The sequence below is a fragment of the Hippopotamus amphibius genome, chromosome 2, assembly GCF_030028045.1.
Source record: "Hippopotamus amphibius kiboko isolate mHipAmp2 chromosome 2, mHipAmp2.hap2, whole genome shotgun sequence".
NCBI lineage: Eukaryota > Metazoa > Chordata > Mammalia > Artiodactyla > Hippopotamidae > Hippopotamus > Hippopotamus amphibius.
The window spans coordinates 82508554-82524710 of NC_080187.1; the positions used below are offsets into that span (position 1 = coordinate 82508554).

The 16157-nt window shown below is 39.9% G+C and overlaps 1 protein-coding gene across 1 annotated transcript; it reads left to right on the forward strand.

The window, feature by feature from the left end:
- The first annotated feature begins 5139 nt into the window (after positions 1 to 5139).
- Positions 5140 to 5801, forward strand: LOC130846345 (interferon tau-like). Its single transcript, XM_057724525.1, has one exon. It carries the CDS (start codon positions 5214 to 5216, stop codon positions 5799 to 5801), a length of 588 nt encoding a protein of 195 aa, XP_057580508.1. The 5' UTR covers positions 5140 to 5213.
- Positions 5802 to 16157: the final 10356 nt, after the last annotated feature.

Sequence of the window (16157 nt, forward strand, 5' to 3'; positions counted from 1 at the left end):
CGTTACTCCAGGGCCAGCTGAAAACTTGTTTCCTCCTTAGGACCCAGCAAGTTATCACAGAGCAGGGAAAGAGATTTCTGGGGACAATGCAACCCACGGAATTTCTTATATTCCATCATGATGTCTTTGCCTCTTTGAAAGAAAAACAAAATAAAACATGCTTCAATAGAAGGGACACAGGCAGGGATTTTAATATATTTAGCAACAATGGGGGTAGAGCCTTTCCAGCAGGACGTATGTCAGTAACATGCACACTGGAAGATCACAGTTTCTAAAAGCAACAAAGAGCTTTGTGGAAATCGTTTATTGAATTTAGGCAATTTGGAAAGAGGACACTGATGGATCAATCATAGTTCTGTTATTTCCAGTTGTACATATAGCACTGAGTAGGTACGTTTCAAGTCAGAAGGACATTAAATGTACCTTTGGAGATTTGGAAACCTTCTAAGGATTAAGGTCCTAAAACAAGCAGAAATCGTTTCTATATTACTGCTAAAAATACCATGTTATTAACAAATGATTTTTTAAATAGCATTTTTATTTTAACTCATCTGTATTCTTTTATGATTTTTTAATGGGCTGAGGCTAGAAACTTAAATAAAGACCACTACATAAGGCAGTAACACTGACTTCGGAGTTGAAGCCAGACTCTCCCTGCTAAGGAGCCCATTAAAAACCTTCACTGCTTCTGTCCAGGAAGCACATATACTCTTCCATAATGTCATACATAAGGTCTCTTCAGAACCCACATCTCAACCAACAGCTGGAAAAATAAAGAGTAGAGGTTCTTCACTGGACTCTATCTGTAGACAACAGGATGTCCAATCTGGACTGGAGGTGCGAAATGGAGGTGTCCTCACTGAGAAAGAGAACAGCAGGCTGACTCGAAGAGGTCTCCTGGGAAATCAGTGAGGTCCCTGTCCACTGGAAACAAACGACAACATGAGAGCTGGGAGTTGAGTTTCTGGGAGGACTTAGGACCAGAGTCTGGAGGGCAGCCTCTCAGTCAGCTCTGAGGAACTGCTCCAAGGATGGAAGGGGAGCTCAGTACACGCAGGGGATTTTGCTGAGGGAGGGTACCTGATATCAAGGACACATCTTGGTAGAAGGTTGCTGATAGTCGCGAGGAACAGATGTCTCCGCTAATGATCTTAGGGCTTTTTACATATGGAGAACATGCGGAATATTGCGTTTATTAAATTTTCTCAGGGAATTATTTAACTATCTACAGGTCTGTCCTGTCAGTTTTGCCAAAGCAGAGAGTGCCTCATGCTTCATCTCCACCCTGAACTCCTATCAGGGCATGCTGGAGGTAAGGGACTGCTGTGGCTTGTGACTTCATTCTTGTAGAGCCAGATGGGGAGTGACTTTTTAATTGTTCTCTGAAGGAGAAATGTCAGAGCTCATATAGCTAGAAATTGTCAGCTGCTGTTTCTTTTTTCTTAAACTCACAAGAAAACTCAAGAGTTAAAAATACGTAGATTCCAGGGGTCACCTTTTGTAGGGTTAATAAAGCTACTTTACTATATTTTGTTGAAGAAATCACTCAGGATATCTTAGACTTTGCACTGCGAGGCTTGTGTGATCTCAGTTCCCCGACAGGGGACTGAATCTGGGCCAGGGCAGTGAAAGCGCCAGATCCTAACCACTAGCCCACGAGGAAACTCCTCTCACCTTTTTTTTATTTCAATTGGCAAAAAAATCTTTTCCCTTCTAACTACTTAATAGTGATTTTGTCTATTTTTGATTAGAACCTAAAGTCAGTCCAGCTGATTCAGACCACATGGTATGATGCCCTACAAAATCACAGACAGTAACTCTTTGGCATCTGAAGTGGAATAAGGGTCCTCTGTCATCTCCCTTGGCTCCGTTTACTTATTTCACTGGCTCCTAAATATCCTGTTCATTTGCACTTTTCACTGTCTTTAATGGGCTCCTTCAGACAAATCATCTTAAAGACCCTAAGCTTTGCCTTTGATCTTTGGTACGTTTGGAATACTTTATTCATCTAAATTTATCTCTCTCTCCAGTTGTGTAAGTGGGTTTGATCCAAATAGGGGTACTGAGAGAACTGAGTTAATTTTTTTCCCTATTTTTTGCCCCGCTGCATGTGAAATCTTAGTTCCCTGACCAGGGATTGAACCTGTGCCCCTTGCAGTGGACACGTGGAGTCTTAACCACTGGACCGCCAGGAACGTCCCAATATTTTAAAGACCTTAGAAAATGGTCAGTCCATTAGTAGCAAGCAATAAAATTCAGTTCATACTTATTATTTTCCTTGAGAAACTCATAATTTAATACAGACGACAAACCTGTTTTTTTAAAAGACTGTAGCACACAATAGAATAAACAAATTGTTATCCAGAAAAGAGAGTGATTAATTCTCAATGGTTAATGTGGGGGCCCTTCATAGAGAGGATACCTGATTAGGGAAGCCAGAGTTGGGTAGATATACACTTTTCTAGCTAAGCCTATATATATATATATATTCAAATACAAAGCAAGCTGACTATGGGGTAATCCCTTAATTTCCTAACTGAGGAGATCTTTTAAAGTTTTATAGCTAACTTAAATTTACAAACTTTCAGAGATATTTAGAAATAGTCAAATATTTTATTATGTTCCTTTGATTAGTTTAAAAATACTTATTAAAAGTCATGAATTACATAACTATTTAGAAATAGTTTTTGTATCATAATTAAAGAAATAGATTCTAATAGTCTGTTTAAAAATAAAAAAAAAAAAAGAAATAGATTCTAACTCTTCCCTTATCTTTTTTTTCAACATGCAATAAACTGCATATATTTAAGGTGTCCAATGTGATTTTTTTTTCTTATTAGTAATGTATGCATGGCAATCTCAATCTCCCAGTTCACCCCACCCCAACCAGCCCCCCACCCGCTTTCCCCCCTTGGTGTCCACATGTTTGTTCTCTACATCTGGGTCTCTTATTTCTGCCTTGCAAACCGGTCAGTTATTAGTTTTTAATATCATGATTCCTGTTATTCAGATTAAGATCAGGATCTTTTGGAATCATCTAATTCCCTTCCTTTTAATTCTAATTTTCTCAAAGCCCTCTTCTCACAGCCCAAGTGGATTTATCACCTAGATAGACGCTCAGCAACACTGATCTCCATGATCCTGCCAGACAGGGTTAGTGTTCCAGCAACTAGGGTTCTCGTTGTCAGTCTCTTGTGAGTTGGTGGATGTGACTTCTCCTCCCTCTCCTCAGAACAGATCACATGTGGATGAAATGAAAGAAGAATCAAGCGCCTGCTTTTGCAAAGCTGAAGGCAGTCAATTCACCGAGGACTTGGTCTTCTTTGAGCCTCTGGCAGAAGCAGCCATGTTCCTGCCTTTCTGTTATTCATACTGGCCTCATCCTTCCCCTCTGCCACAGCCTTGTCCACAAGGGTGCTACACTGAAGTTGTTAACTTAGAATACATCATTATGTTGGCAGAAAACCACTTCCCTTCTTTCACATTCATGACATTCAGACTCACATTTGTTTGCCTTTTGTACACAAAGCAACTGTCCAATTTTACTTTCTAAGAAAGTTGCAAAGAGAAACAGAAACTCTAAAATTTGAAAATGATAGAGACTGCAGCCCATTTGCCTTTCTTCACTTCCCTTTACTGTTCTTACCTCTTCATGAATTAGAACTAATGCAGGAGCAGCAAGACAAATCTTGCCTAATAGATCACTAAGTGAATATAAGTTAAAAGATGTTAAATGAAAAATTACACACAAGCAATGGAAAGAAGGCAATTTCTCTCTGACCTAATATCCTGGGCCTCACTGCCCTGCATTCTCAGAGGGAGACACAGAGGAACAGAGAAGCTCAGTGGCATCAACTGACTGAATGAACAACTAAAGGTCACCGGTTACTGTGATATAAGCTTCTCATCAGAGACAACACCATCGCTGAATTTTCTGCCCCCAGCTCCGAAACTTTGAGCATAACAAGTGTTCACGAGTTTTAGTAAAACAGTGGAACAGTAAAATTTGAACTTGCGAAAAATACGTATTTGTCTTTTGAAGGTGAAATGATGAGAATTGGATAACTGTTCCACCTCCTTAGAGAAAACACACTTTTGCTCTCAGCATCTGAGGGCTGCTAACAATTCTGATACCTGGGGACAATAGTCAGGAGTCAAGAAGGTCACCACTGAGGACTAGGGTCCTTCACAAAAACACTCCAGGGGCAAGGGTGAGAGTCCTGGAAGATGAATTATTCTCCCAACAAATAAACAACCCCTCCACAGATAAGAGATTGCACAGTCCTCAGGATGGGGTGAGCCTGCCCTCAGGGAGGGAGTGCAGGAGGCTAGGAAGGGGACTCTGTCACTCTAGAGGAGAGGCTGTCACTAGATGTGATCTCTCCCTTGTGAGTGAGGTGCTGCTGGGAAAATACAATTATCTTGGAAGTAGAATCTCCACACCCATATTCTCCTGAAAAGAACCAGGATCCCAGGTGGGGGTACTGGCCCAGCCTGGGGAGGACTACAGGTCTCCAGTAAGAAAATGGTGGAAAGAAAGGACGATGTTTATAATAGTCCTGAGCTCATGGTTCCCTGAAGCAAAAGCACATGGACCTGTATGAATGTGAAGGAAGGGAAACACTGAAAAGCTCACCCACTTACAATCATCAGCCTGTGCTGTGAACCAGACAGTAAATAAAAACCCTCTTTGGCTTCAAAGAGCTTGACTGCCAGAGGTGGTCTGGTAAATCCCTAAACAAACACAGAAACCATAGGGCTGAGGGGGCCTGCCTTCCTATTTAAAGTAAGCCAGTAAAAACGGATCCTACGATCAGGGCTAAAAATTTGTTCCGGGAACACAGAAGACCAACATCAATGCATGAAAGACAGAGAGAATGTATGTGTTGACAAATCTACATCACTTCCGACTTTAAGACAAAAACCTTTCTCATTTGATTAATAAATATCCATTAGGATGGGCATATCTGAAATTACTGGGAAAATTAAACTTCTTGCATAATAGTTTAAAATGATGACACCTTATATCATAGTGAGAATACATAAGTGAAAATCAAAAAAAGGAAGTAAAAGTACATAGAAATGTTTAGAAAATGAAAACTACTGTGTTCCCTATTTAATGGCCTGGCTTAGAAAGATGTCCTCAGAGAACTTACCCCCACGGTTCCCCAGACACCCGTCGCAGCCAGGCCAGCAGCAGCCTCGTTTGCCCCATGGCCTTCGTGCTGTCTCTACTTGCCGCCCTGGTGGTGTTCAGCTACGGCCCTGGCAGATCTCTGGGCTGTGACCTGTCTGAGGACCACGTGTTGCTTAGCAGGAAGAACTTCATGCTTCTGGGCCAAATGAGGAGAACCTCCCCTCGCTTCTGTCTGAAGGACAGAAATGACTTTGGTTTCCCCCAGGAGATGGTGGATGGCACCCAGCTCCAGAAGGCCCAGGCCACCTCTGTCCTGCACGAGATGCTCCAGCAGATCTTCAACCTCTTCCACACAGAGCGCTCCTCTGCTGCCTGGGACACCACCCTCCTGGACAGACTCCGCACTGGACTCCATCAGCAGCTGGAGGACCTGGATGCCTGCTTGGGACAGGGAATGGGAGAGGAAGAATCTGCCCTGGGAATGGTGGACCCTATACTGGTCGTGAAGAGGTACTTCGAGGGAATCCACCTCTACCTGAAAGAGAAGGAATACAGTGACTGTGCCTGGGAAATTGTCAGAGTGGAAATCATGAGATCCTTTTCTTCATTAATGAACTTGCAAGATAGGTTAAGAACTATGGATGGAGACCTGGGGTCACCTTGAAATGATTCTCATTGACTAAGATGCCATAGCACCTGTGCACATGTCTCTGACCACTTCAAAAGGCTCTCATTTCTGCTTTAGCCACAAAATATATTGAATTAATTAAGTAAATATTTTGTCAGTAGTATTAAGCAAGGGTATGTTAAAAAGTTCAGCTCCAGGGTTATTAGTCCCTAAGTGATGACTGCCGATGTTATTTATTTATTTATGGTTTATCTATTTATTTCGGTTTATTCTTGTACCCTATCATATTTATATTTACATTTTCATATAAAAGGTATTTGCCTTTACATTGTATTAAGATTTAGAAAATATGTTCACCTTTCCTTTTTATTAAATTTGCATTTTTTATTTGTTAAATTCTTACCAAAGAAAACTCCTTCAGTCTGCTTATTCTTTACACCTAAATCCAATCCCTGGTTCCCTAAACAAAAATGAGGAATGGGTCATAATACTTATCTATTCATTCATTCGTTCATTCAGTTCATGTCATATATATTTATTGAGTATCAAAGTGGCAGATTGCGGAATTGCCTTTAAGGAACACAGGTGAATAAACCTAATACAGTACCTTCTGTGTTGAAACTTGCAGTCATAGAGAAAGTGACATAAAAATAATATATATTTTTTACAATTTTCAATTATATTAAAAATACAAAAAGTAATAAGGGGAAACTATGTTCTCCCCTCAGAAAGTTTAGATATAGATAATTTTTAGGGGAAAAAAGATAGATATCCTTTCTACAGTGCCTGGGAGGTATGTAATTATAGAAGCCTTATTGGTTGTTGGGCAAGTGGGTCTACAATAAACAACAAATGCATGGAGATGAATGTGGTCACTTATAAATAGAACGGACAATGAGAAGAGGACCTAAACCTAATCCTGCAGACCCTCAGCATTAAAGGTCAAGCAGAGGACAGTCTGCAGCAGGCACTGAGGCAGAGAGGCAGTGCAGTTAGAAGGACACAGGGCTGAATAGGGGAGAGAAAACTGAAGGGAAGAAGTGTGTTTAAAAGACAGAGCAATGTTTACAGGGCAAGTGAGGACTGAACTGTCCCAGCGGACCTGAAACAGACGCCACTGGTGACCTTAGCAGGATCTGGTCTAGTAGAATTAATGCGGCAGAAACCACAAGGGAGTAAGCGAAGAAGCAGCACGAGAAGAGGAAATAAGGGTACTGTGTAGAGACAACTATTTTGGGAACTTGTTTCTGAGTAGAGGAGAGAAATAAGGTGGTACTTTGAGGAAAATGTGGCTTCATATCTCTGTGCATATTTTTTATGATTTTGCAATATGTTTCCGCAATATGTTTTCTGAGAATTATTTCTGAAGAATGAATGAAATGGCAGAAAACATGAACATTTTAAATATTTGATTTGTTTTACATCATTATTTGGCTAAAGTAGTAATTTATCATTGTTGTAAAGAATATCACTTTGTAGTAGACCTGTCAGAGCGGAAATCAAGAGCTCTGACTTCATCATTAATGTTGTCTTTAAAAAACAGCAAAAATATCCTTGACTATGGATTTGGCAATGACTTCTTAGATACACCAAAGACACAATCTATGACAGAAAAATTGATTAACCTGGACTTCATTAATATTAAAACTTCTGCTCTGTGAAATACACTATCAAGAGAATGAGAAGACAAGCCACAGCCTCATAAAGACTCATATCTTATAAAGGACTATTACCCAAAATACACAAAAACTCTTAAAACTTAACAAGAAGAAAACCAAAAAATCAATTAAAAATGGGCAAAAGATCCAAACAGATGCTTCACCAAAGATGACATACGGATGGAAAGCAAGCATATAAATGTTGTTCAACATCATAAATCATTAGGGAAATGCAAATTAAAACAATGAGATACCACTACATCTCTACTAGAACGGCTAAAATCCAGAACACTGACAGCACCAAATGCTGGTGAGGATGTGGAGCAATAGGACCATTCATTGCTGGTGGGAATGCCAAATGGTACAGCCTCTTTGGAAGACAGTTTGGCAGTTTCTGACAAAACCAAACATACTCTTACCATATAATCTAGCAATTGTGCTCCTTGGGATTTACCCAAATGAACTGCAAATTTATGTCCACACAAAACCCTGTACCCAGATATTTATAACAGCTTTATACCTAATCACCAAAACCTGGAAACAACCAAGATGCCCCCAGTAGATAAATGGGTAAATAAACTGTGATGCATCCAGACAATGAAATATTATTCAGCACTAAAAGAAATGAGCTATCAAATCATAAACAAGACATGAAGGAATCTTATATAAATATTACTAAGTAGTGAAAGATACCAATCTGAAAAGGATACATACTAAATGATTCCAACAATATGACATTCTAGAAAAGGGTAAAACTATGAAGACAGTGGCTGCTGGGATGTGGGAGAGGATGGGCAGGTGGACCACTTTTTTTGTATGATACTATAATGGTGGATACATGTCATGATGCATTGTCAAAACCCATGGAATGTACAACACAAAGCGTGAACCCTAATGAAAATTATGCCTTTTTAAAAGCAGGTGAGGAAAGAGCCCAGGACTTAAACTGAAAGGAAAAAAAAAGTTTACTCCCTCCTAAGACTGCTTTTGGTGTGAAATACACTGCCTTAAATTTGATAGATGATTTTTTTAGTATTAGCACAACTGTACATGAAAAAAAATCAAGACTAAAGGAATAATTCTTTTGATAAGCATGCTACATTTATTTACTTACTCATGCACTGATTGTCTCTTAATCCACCTATACTGTCATTTCGTAGTATTTAAAATATTTGTATAAAACAACACGCTTACCTTTACATGGTGTTCAATGTAACACCATGTTCATCCTAATCTTTTGTTAATTCTCTTTTCAGCTATTAAATTTTCCTAGAGGCAAAATTTTCTTTCGTACATTTATAATGAAAACTCAATCCAGGTTTTTAAGACAGAAGATAAAGATTAGATGGACAAATCCTTTATTCATTCATTTTAAGACATAAAAGTGAGCATCAACATGCTGGTTTGCATGTCTGCCCTCAGGAAACAGAGGTGAGGAAGCAAAGATAAACCTTGCTTTCTTGTACCTTATCCACTTCCATAAAATGTACATGCAAAGAAATGGTATTTAGTCATTTCATGTTGATGACCTTTTGGATTGTTTGCTGTTTTCAGCTATTATGACTGTAACTGTCATGGATATTCTTGTACAAAAGGTATCTTGGTAGACATGTTTTCATTCTCACAGGTAAATGCCAAGAAGCAGAATATCCGAGACACATGTTTAACTTTATAAGAAAGTTTTCCAAAGAGATTATAACTTTTTACATTTCAGCAGAAAACGAGTGCCACTTCCTTTATATCCTTGTTAAATATTGTCAGTCTTTTAAATTTAGGCATTCTGGCTAATGTGGCATCTCACTGTGGTTTTCATTTGCATTTCCCTGTGATCAATGATGTTCAGTACACTTTCACAGCCATTCATGAGTTGTTTTAATAAACAGATTTGAAGGTGGCCTTTCTATATCTTGGATAAAAATCCTGTATTAGATGTATTTATTGTGAATATCTTCTCCCAAATTACAAGTTGCCTTTTCATTTTTAAAATGGTATATTTTCTTTATTAGAAAATTTAAATTATTTAATAAACTTTTAATTTTAGTATAGTTTTAGATTTATGGAAAAATTATGAAGATATTAGAGAAACTTTTCATATAACTCACCTCTATTTCCATTATTAGCACCTTACATTTAGTAAAGGACATTTGTCACAAACAAGGAACAAATATTGATATAATTTATGTTGCAATGCAAATAGAAGTGATTGTTCTTTTTCCTCTTGAGAGCAGGGAAAACAAAGAGAACTTCAAACAGGCTAGAGGAGAAAGATAACCTGGCCTGAGAGAGTTAAGCATTCCTTGTTTTACCTGAGCTGTCACTGATCTGTAGTAACTAAAAGTTAACTCCCTGATACTATACCAATTACACGTGGCACCTGTTGCCCTTAACTCTGTGTGAGTTACATCCTGCCTCTCACTGGCTAAACTTATGTACAACTTGGAAGCCGCATTCCATAGACGGATGTAACAAATCATCCTCTGTAGTTTGTTTTGCATTTCAGAAAGGGCTCCAGCTGATAAACCGAGGCAAAGGGACAATCAACAAACTGCCAGACCCCAGTTCCCCGGGGGGTGGGGGTGGGGGGCTGCCTGACGCCAGCTCGGACTGTTTTAGAATAATGTGAAGGAAAAAGAATGCAAGACCTCCATCAGCTTGATCCTTATCACATACCCCAGACTGCGAGCCCCCTGTATAAAACCTTCCCCAGCGCCCAAGGATGGGGGGCACAGTTCCTGAGGTGCTAGCCTGCCGTGTCTTCCCTTTGCCTGGCAAAGAAAAACAAAGCCCTCTCTCTCTTCCTCCAAAATCTGTCTCCGTATTTCTATTAGGCCTCAGTGTACAGAGTAGCCGTTATTACAGTCACATTTATTATCACATGGAGTCTATACTTGATTCAGGTTCTCCGAGTTTTTGCCTACAGTTCTTTTTCTGTTCCACAAGCTCTTCCAGAACACTAACTTACACTTAGTTGTCATACCTCCTATTTAATCTCCTCTGCGCTGCGACAGTTTCTCAGCATTCCCTTGTTTTTAATGACTTGACAGTTCTGAGGAATGCTGCTCAGGTATTTTACAGACTATCCCTCAACTGCAGCTTGTCTGATGTCTTCTGATGCCTATGCTGGGTTACAAGTTTTGAGAAGACCATTTACAAAGTGCCATTTTATTCACACCATGTTCAGGGCGTATACCATCAACATGACTTCCGCTGCTGGTGTTCACCTTGATCACCTGGCTGTGGTAATGCTGTCAGGTTTTTCTAGGGTGAAGTTACTCTGTTTCCCTTTCCACCCTGTACTCTTCGGAAGGAAGTTCTTACAGGCAGCCCACACTTAAAGAATAGGGAGTTCTGTTCCACCTCTTTGAGGGCACGATAGCTATGTAAATTATTTGGAATTCTTCTGAATGGGAGATTTGTCTTTTCCCTCACATTTAATAATTTATTCAATAACTTATGTCACTATGCACTAATGGATATTTATTTTGTACTTTGAAATATAATCCAGTACTATCTTATTTTATTGCTCCAGTTTTTCTGGAACTGGCAACTGTGAGCTCTTTCAGTGGGCTCCTGCGTCCTTTTGACATCATTTTGTGTGTGTGTGTGAGCACTTTCTTTCTGGCACTACATGATCTCCAAGGAACCCTAGTTCCTTTATTGGAAATGGTATCAGTGACCTAGCTCTGAGTGCTCAGTGTGCTTGTTCCTGCTGAAGTGTCATTTCTTTGAGGCCTCCTCAGGTGACAGAACAATGGGATAGATGTGTTAAAATAAAACCAATCTGTGTACACACATCTATACACATTTCCATATGTAGCGATGTGTATCTACACAAAACATGATTTCATACCAATCACTCTAGCTTCATCTTCCTGCTAATCTGTATCCTCTCTCTTCATCAGTGAGAAACCTGGGTTGTACCACTTACATTTTATTTAGTATTTCTGGTATGCATGTATAGCAGTATCAGAATTGTAAACTCGTATCCCTGTGGGAAACAGCATCAACTAGAGTGCTATAAACAGTTCCTTTTGTCTTTAGTCTTACAGATGCCACTTATTTTCATTTCAAAGTTAATCACTTTGGCAACTCTTCCTCCACTCTCCTTCAGTGAGGCAACGGGGTAGCTGTCATGACTAGTGATGAAGGTGACATTCTCATTCCTTCCCACTTGTTGGGTCATTCTTCCCTTCTTCACTTGCAGATAAACTTGCTCCCCTGCAGTCACGGTGTAACTGCACCAAGAACATCCCATTCCTGGTTGCTGGTCATCCCTTGCCCTGCAATGATGTAATCAAGCCAGGTACCATGTAGTCTCCATGGGAAGGGGCTTCCCTGTCCCAAGGCACCCACTCAACAGGGAGACTTCATTGTTGTGTTGAAAGTTTCTTTCTAGATAAACCCCACAGACATGGCAGATTCTTAAGCAGCACTTACCTTGTTTCTTGACTTTGCTGTGTTAACCTCAGGATCCCCCAAACCCCCACCTTCCCTAAAGCTCCATTTGTTCTACATCTATTGTGGATAGTTTTTCTAACATTCATAAGCCACCGTTTTCAGTAAAATGTTCTATCTCTGAATGCTTTCAGAGATGGGTTGTCCTGTAGAGGTTGAGAGGTGGGGCCAGAAGACCCAATTTTCACCTTCCCTAGTTGTGAACTCAGTTCTCTCCCAGTGACTGACAAGGCCCTGAGGGCTACTTGAAGATAGGTGGAGATTTCTTTCCCAAGTCTGATAATATTTCCTCCATCTATTCCCATTTGCTCTGTCTTCCCTTGGGTCTCCTCTCTTTCCTCCTTTGGGGCAACAAAACCACAAAACCAAGCAAATTTGCTTAGTGAGAAAAGCATGCAATGGAGGCATGGGTCACACTTCAAGACAATAAAACAACAGTGGAAAAGTAAGACCCACATCCTGCCCAGTGAAGTCAATACGTTAATGATCCCTCGGACATGCTCTCTGCACACACGAAAAATAGTAATTTGGGGAAAGGTGACATTGCAAAGTGAAAGACTCTCATTATACTGAAACTGGAGATAATTTACCATATTTTAACATAAGTTACCACCCCTTTTGCTCATTTCCACAGTGCCATAACAGTCCCAGTTGAACCATCTAGGGTAAACAAGTCTCCTGCCTGACAAGTAGGAGGAGTTAATGATGGAAGACTCGAAGAATGAGGAAGAAGGTGGTCTTGTCCCCCTCCCTGCTTTTCCTTTGATTATAAAAATGGAAACTGCTAAGTCCTCCGGGCAGTGTAACACTCGCTTGCCTGCCCCCTTGTACATCTCATAAGCATCCTAATCTAATAAGTCACTTCTTATCTTTCACAAGTGAAAAATAAGCAGCATAAATTACAAAAGAAGTGTTAACAAAGATATGTAATAACTGGAAATCACACAGCTTTCATCAGAGTAAACTGGTTACAGATAGAACAGTGAATTAAAGAAGACATATAAATGAGTTACCTGATGACATATTTCAAGTCATTTAAAAATAAAAACAAGGCTTCCCTGGTATTACAGTGGTGAAGAATCCGCCTGCCAAAGCAAGGGACATGGGTTCGAGCCCTGGTCTGGAAAGATCCCACATGCCATGGAGCCACGAAGCCCGTGGGCCACAACTACTGAGCCTGCGCTCCAGAGCCCGTGAGCTACAGCTAATGAGCCCATGCTTCTCAACTATTGAAGCCTGCATGCCTAGAGCCCATGTTCTGCAACAGAAGAAGCCTTGGCAATGAGAAGCCTGTGTACTGCAATGAAGAGCAGTCCCTGCTCTCCACAACGATAGAAAGCCCACACACAGCAATGAAGACCAAGGCAGCCAATAAATAATCATTAATTAATAAAATAAAATAAAATAAATGAAAACAGTAAGTATGGTTCAGGTGTCGAAAACCACTGTGCATGTGGTTTCAGACAAGTTCTGGCATCCCTGAGAACTTGAATTTTCTGGACTGTATCAAATGCCAGGATGCCAGCAGCCATTTTCAAAACAATACCTGCTAACAGCTGATAGTTGCAATCTTGTCGTTTCAAAGTTACCCCCACTTTGCAACTACATAATCATTTTGAACCCCAACCAGTCCTAGCTTAACCAGCACCCTCATTTCTTGCCAGCTCCAGTCCTAACTCTGACAGTTTATATAACCTTGGGGCCCTCTGCCTTTTACAAACCTCTCTTGTTGTGCAGTAGGGCAGAACACAGTCCAAGTGATTCTTGAATCTGAATCTGTCTCCCAGGCTGCAGTTCTAACAAACCCCCAATCAATGCCTCTTTATTTCGATCAGGTCTCTGTTTCTAACATTTTGGCTAACATAACTAATGTATGATGTCATTTATATGAAATTCAAAAACAGGCGAAGCCAACACATGGTACTAGAGGCGCTAGATTAATGGTTATCCTTGGCCTGGGGTCATTCAGTGGGAGGAGGCACAAGCGAGATTTCCGAAATTCTGAAAACGTTCTATATATTTATCTGGGTATCATACATATGTAAAAATACAAGATATATACTTAATATTAGTGTCTTGTACTACCTGGAAGTTACAAATCAAAACAAGTTTAAAAACTAAAGTAAAAAATCTTACCAGTGCTGTTTCTGCACAAGCTCTCGAATCTCTAAGGTAATACCTATGGGCTACCATTTATGGTTTTAAGTTAGTTCATTGCTTTATATAGTGTCTGATTTTTTCCTCTCAATACCTATGTAACCTGTAAGTTAGATATTATTTTCAGTATTATTAGTACTATCATTATTACTAAATTGGTTACATAATTTTCCCAAGAAAGCACCATCATTAAAAGTCAGGTTTAGGGACTTCCCTCATGGCGCAGTGGTTAAGAATCCACCTGCCAATGCAGGAGACATAGGTTCGATCCCTGATCCAGGAAGATCCCACATGCCATGGAGCAACTAAGCCTGTGCGTCACAACTACTGAGCCTGTGCTCTAGAGCCCATGTGCCACAACTACTGAGCCCGCATGCTTCAATTATGGAAGCCCGCACACCTAGAGCCCATGCTCGGCAACGAGAGAAGCCACCACAATGAGAAGCCCGAGCACAGCAACAAAGAGTAGCCCGTGCATCTCAGTGAAGAGTAGCACCTGCTCGCCACAACTAGAGAAAGCCCTCCCACAGCAAGGAAGACCCAATGTAGCCCCCCACCCCCCACCCCGTGCTTTGTGATGAACTAGAGGGGTGGGATAGGGAAGGTAGAAGGAAGGCTCAAGAGGGAGGGTATATGGGGATATATGTATACATATAGCTGATTTACTTTGTTGTACAACAGAAACTAACACAACATTGTAAAGCAATTATACTCCAATAAAGAGGTACTAAAAAAAAGTCAGGTTTAGAATACCAGAGTGTCTACATCCAACTCAACTCAACCCAGACATTTCTGCTCTGTCCCATTGCTTCTCTTGAATATTGAAACTTTCCTGCCTCTACTTAGCCTCACGACAAGGTAGCAGGAAAGACAGACAGTAAACAAATGATGGTGTTTCATTAAACCTTAGTATATACAGTGCAGTTACCTCGATGTACTTAATGCTAATAAAGACAGGGAATTGGGAGGTGGAAGAAAACCCTACTTTCTGAAGAAATCTGTGGCTCTTGCAAAATTAATTGCCCACATTTTTCTGTTTTCTTCTCTTAAAAAAGGGAGATAATTTTAGTAACTATCACATAGGAAATATTAAGAATGAAAGAAAAGGTTTGTAAGTTACTGACAATTTGAACATAGTATAAGATACCTGCCTTAATACTCATAATACAGATCACAGTCATGTGTACGGTCCACAGGCAACTGGGACAAGCCAAGATGAGCTGTGACTGCAGCTCCCCTGACACTCTCAGGGTCAGGTACATTGGTGCCCCCAATGGAAACTCTGGGACAGGCGTTGTCTGAAGGACTGCGACGGAGCAGAGCCCAGGTGCACGTGGTTAAAGCCCTGCCAGATGCAGAAGAGAGAGAAATTCCAGAGCGTACTTAAAACTTCTTCTAGGCAAGCAGCCTCTTAACAGCTGTCTGACTGAAAATGGCTGCTCTGTGAATAGTATAAATAAATACTGCTGTAAGTATTCCATGCTGAAACACTTTTTTTGAGAACAAATTTAGCTTGGTGTTATCTAACTAGACTGACCTCAGGAATCAGTACAGCATAATGATTACTTCATAAGAGCAGAGCAGCAACTCAAATTGAACTTTGCATTTGACTGTATCCAGTTTTCTACTCCATAAAAGAAGGATGTCCCTCAAATACTAGACCATTCAGGGAAAGAGTTAAAATATCCTACTGCATCATAGAACAGAAAGAAATGTGTCACTGTTTTTATTTATTAAATATAGGTAATTGGTTGCTTAGTCCTATTGTATTAAGGTCTCCTTTTGAAACATCTTGCATGTAATGATAAGTATCTTAAGAATACATAATAGTATAATCAACAAAATCTGAGTTGAGTTAAAATTGTAACAGATGAAAAAATAATTTAACATTTTTCACACAGTTATGTTTAGTCTATTAATTACTACTAATTGTCACTTAATTAGTACTGTTGTTCTGCTGATAAAGTACCACTTATATGGCAAGAAAGGAAATAATACAGGATAAGATATCATTTTAGGTAAACACCAACTTTTCATATTTTTAATGTTAAAGTAGTAACACGTATGTGTAATTATTGTAAATTGTATATATACAGATATATGTATATATCTATATTTTCTT

Excerpts from the sequence above, each read along its gene's own strand:
- LOC130846345 (XM_057724525.1), top strand. The coding sequence starts at position 5,214 with ATGGCCTTCGTGCTGTCTCTACTTGCCGCCCTGGTGGTGTTCAGCTAC.